The following is a 3943-nucleotide window of genomic DNA, read 5'->3' as shown; positions in this document are numbered from 1 at the left end:
TTTTAGACGGAGTCTTGCTCCTTTGCTCAGGCTGGAGTGCAGTGGCGCCATCTCATCTCACTGCAACCTCTGCCTCCTGGGTTAAAGCAATTCTCTTGCCTTAGGCTCCTGAGTAGCTGGGATTACAGGTGCCTGCCACCACACTGGCTAATTTTTGTATTTTTAGTAGAGACGGTGTTTCGCCATGTTGGCCAGGCTGGTCTGGAACTCCTGACCTCAAGTGATTTGCCCACCTCGGCTTCCCAAGGTGCTGGGGTTACAGGCCTCTGAGCCACCATACCCTGCAACTCCCTTGAATTTATAAAGATCAAGTAGGCAATCAGTAAAGACACAGAGAACTTATAGTACATGATTGATAAGGCTGAACTAATAATACACATTATACTTTTTACTCTATGGTGATAACACTTTTAATGAAGTATTTATTATTTTTAATTATCTTTAGATATAGTGAACAAAAAAATCTCAAAATTCAAAAGGTAGCAATTAGTTATGCAATATAAATTCTCTGACCATAAGATGATTAAAAACAAATTAATAAAAACTCATATACATATTCCAAATATTTATACATTTTAAGCCATCTTCCTGAAAATAATTGTGTCAAAAAATCAAATTACAATTCATATTACTTAGAAAATAGCAAACAAAAATACTAATGATAAAACTACCGATTTCGCTAAAGCTACTTGCATAGGTAAATATATTACCTTACATTGTTTTAGTATTAAATAAGGAAGAGTAATAATTACTTGCTCATGAAAGCAGTTAAACAAAATTAACAGGCAAAACACAAACTGGCAAAAATAGTCTAAGTATGTCAAAAGATTCTTATTCTTAATATATAGAAACATTAAAAATCCTCCATAAATAATAGACTATTCAGGAGAAATAAGATTTCTAATAAGTAGAAGAAAGCAACTTCATTTATCATCAAATTGCAAATTAAAATAACGATAATTCCATTTTCATCCCAAATTGGAAAAAATAATAATAATACCAGTGCTGAAGAGCATGCAGTGAAAAGAGTGATTTCATACACTACTAATGGGAGTATAAATTGGAACTACTTATTGAATGATTTGGTACTATATATCAATGGCTTTATTCTTTTCAAATCTTTAGACCTAACTATTCAACTACTCAAATCCAATTATTCTAATTCAACTACTCAAAGTCAACTGTTATCCCAAGGAAATAATCAGAGCTAAATACAAAGATTTATGTAAAAAATTTACTTCAGCATTATTTATAATGGCAAACAAATGAAAACAATCTAAATATCCAATAGTAGAAAAAATGTTAGATCAATCATGGTCTGTCAATGAGATGCAACATTTTCTTTTATTAAAATCTATATAATGATCTGGGGGAATGATTTGGGAAACATGATATCGTGTTAGGTGGAAAAATCAGAATAATGTGGCCAATTCTAAACTTTATTAAATTAACGTGTGTGATTAAAGACAGGAAGGAAACCCAACAAAACATTTACCTGGATGATAAGATGGTAAGGGTATTAAATATATGGAAGAGATTATATAGGTAATTCAGTAGGTTTCTTATATGCAAAGATTAAATCACTTCTTTCAAAGATAGGGTGTGTTACTTTATATGCACATGCGATTTGTTTTTACCTCCGCAGTTCCTTGTCCAGAAGGAAAATTCTCACGTTCTGGGTTAATGCCCTGTCACCCCTGTCCTCGCGACTATTACCAACCCGATGCAGGGAAGGCCTTCTGTCTGGCCTGTCCCTTTTATGGAACTACCCCGTTCGCTGGTTCCAGATCCATCACAGAATGTTCAAGTAAGTAAACTTCATTTCTTATGGAATCCTATGTTGGACTCTTACTTTTCCCTGTCTCTGTTGTAGCTTCAGTTCTGAATATTACTATGTTCGGTGAATTTGGGTGTCTGGACTTGTTAAATTGTCCTTCTGAGGTATTTTTGATGACCATGGCATAAAGAGTCTTGTTTTGGAAACACTGAACTTGATAATTTCTAAATTTCTAAGAGTCTAGGATGTAATGATGTATGCCATCCATCTCGGTTTTCTTTTTTAAAATGTAAGTCAAACAAAATATATGTGGTTTTACCGACTCTGACAAGCAGAATCTTGACCATAGTGTTAGATGTAGTCCACTTACTGCCATATGTACCACACTGACATGTTTTTCTTTTAATTGATTAGGTTTTAGTTCAACTTTCTCAGCAGCAGAGGAAAGTGTGGTGCCCCCTGCCTCTCTTGCACATATTAAAAAGAGGCATGAAATCAGCAGTCAGGCAAGTTCATTTTCCATAAAATTTTCTCTAGTGGAATGCTTGGAAAGCAATTTGTCATTTTACAAGTGACATACAGGAAAAGGACCAGGATTGAAATTTTAGGTAAACAAGATTATGAATTTTATAAATGAATAATTGTATTCACAATGACTCCTATTTAGAACATTCCCAAAATGCAACATTAGATGTTCTAAGTACCAAAATGAGAGTTTTCCCAGAAATGCCTGGCAATAAGAATGAGTAGATACGAGGAGCCTTTTGATTCACTATAAACACTTACCACAAGCACAACCCATCATTTGAGTAAGGGAATTTGGTTTAACGAAAGGGCTTTTCTAATTGGCAGGAAAAGTTACCCAACTTTCATGAAAATTATTTAAATTTCTTCACCNACAAGCAGAGAGCCAAATCAGGAATGAACTTCCATTCACAATTGCTTCAAAGGAAATCCATTTTAAACTAACCAAGTTTACAGTTTGTGTGAATAACAGAGTGCTACCTAGCACTCTGAGATCTATCAATCAAACAGTAAATTACCTTGTTCTTAGTGAAATAAAGATACAGTTTTAAAATGTAAATTTTATGCATGTAAAGACCAAACCTGCAAGAAATATGTTTTCCTAAATTTGTGTTAAAGTCTATGATATTTTCTGCCATCTCTTGATTGAATTACCATCTCTTCATTGAGCTCTTTTGTTAATTGCATAAAAGAGTCTTTAGCAAAAAATTTGGCTATTTTTGTTTTAAATTTCTGATCTAAATGTCTTGAGATTATCACAAATGCTTTGTTTTTTTTCTCAAGTCAGTAAAAAAGAGATGGTATGACATGACATACCCTGCTCCCTTGAACCTCAGTCCATCTCTAAATTTTTCAACCATACTGCTAATTATCTCTGCTGTAGTATTTTTATTATAAGGACACCAAACCCTAAATGATAAGAATGCTGACATCCTGAGCAGCTACTTTTTGTGTTCTGTCTTCCATACTTACATTTATGCAGACAAGTCTTAGTATTTTTAATAGTTTTCTCAGTTTATAATGGCTTTAATATCTATCCAGATGATGCCAGTTCATCCAAGGAAAGGGTACACCCAATCTGAATTCATACTTGGGTTGCTGTCTAAAACCCCAACCAAAGAATTAAATCATGAGTACTCTGTCCCCCTGCCCTCTGCCAAAGCAACAAAACATCATGGAAGAAAATCCAAGTTTGTTTTATGTTTGAGGCCATTTTTAATTTGGTTAATATTCCACTCATTATTTGGCAAGAGAACTTCAGATTTGGTTAAATGATAATTCTCAAATGAATGTTCTTTACAAAAAGCCTAACACAAATGACAGTGAAAGGTCAAAAATAATAAGATTTCCAGACCAATGAATACAAAAAACAAGCAAGTAGGGGGGTGGTAAAGTGAGTTTATGAAAAAGTTCAATTCAAAGCCCAATAGCATCACATGAGGAAAAGAGTTATTTTTACAAAATTCACAAGCAGTATAAGTTAGTCATAATAAAGCTTTGTCATCAAATAACAGCAGCAAAATGCAACAAAATCTGTATGTCTCACAATGATAAATTGTAGAAATAAAAGTTTCATGGAAGATTTTAATACCTTCCTTGATTTTTTTTTTTTTTTTTTTTTTTTTTTTTTTTTTTTTTTTT

At 33.3% G+C, this 3943-nt stretch overlaps 1 protein-coding gene across 1 annotated transcript in view; it reads left to right on the top strand.

The window, feature by feature from the left end:
- The first annotated feature begins 1647 nt into the window (after positions 1–1647).
- The window catches only part of SVEP1 (sushi, von Willebrand factor type A, EGF and pentraxin domain containing 1), a 101798-nt gene continuing 99502 nt past the window's right edge, over positions 1648–3943 (top strand). The window contains exons 1-2 of the mRNA XM_017859241.1: positions 1648–1807; positions 2192–2283. Of these exons, the coding sequence (XP_017714730.1) occupies positions 1684–1807; positions 2192–2283 (216 nt within the window). The 5' untranslated portion in view covers positions 1648–1683. The remainder of the gene's footprint in view (positions 1808–2191; positions 2284–3943) is intronic.

Source organism: Rhinopithecus bieti, unplaced genomic scaffold, assembly GCF_001698545.2.
Source record: "Rhinopithecus bieti isolate Rb0 unplaced genomic scaffold, ASM169854v2 scaffold_47444, whole genome shotgun sequence".
Lineage (NCBI taxonomy): Eukaryota > Metazoa > Chordata > Mammalia > Primates > Cercopithecidae > Rhinopithecus > Rhinopithecus bieti.
Note: the sequence above shows the minus strand (reverse complement) of the source record. Positions and strands in the feature narration are given on the sequence as shown.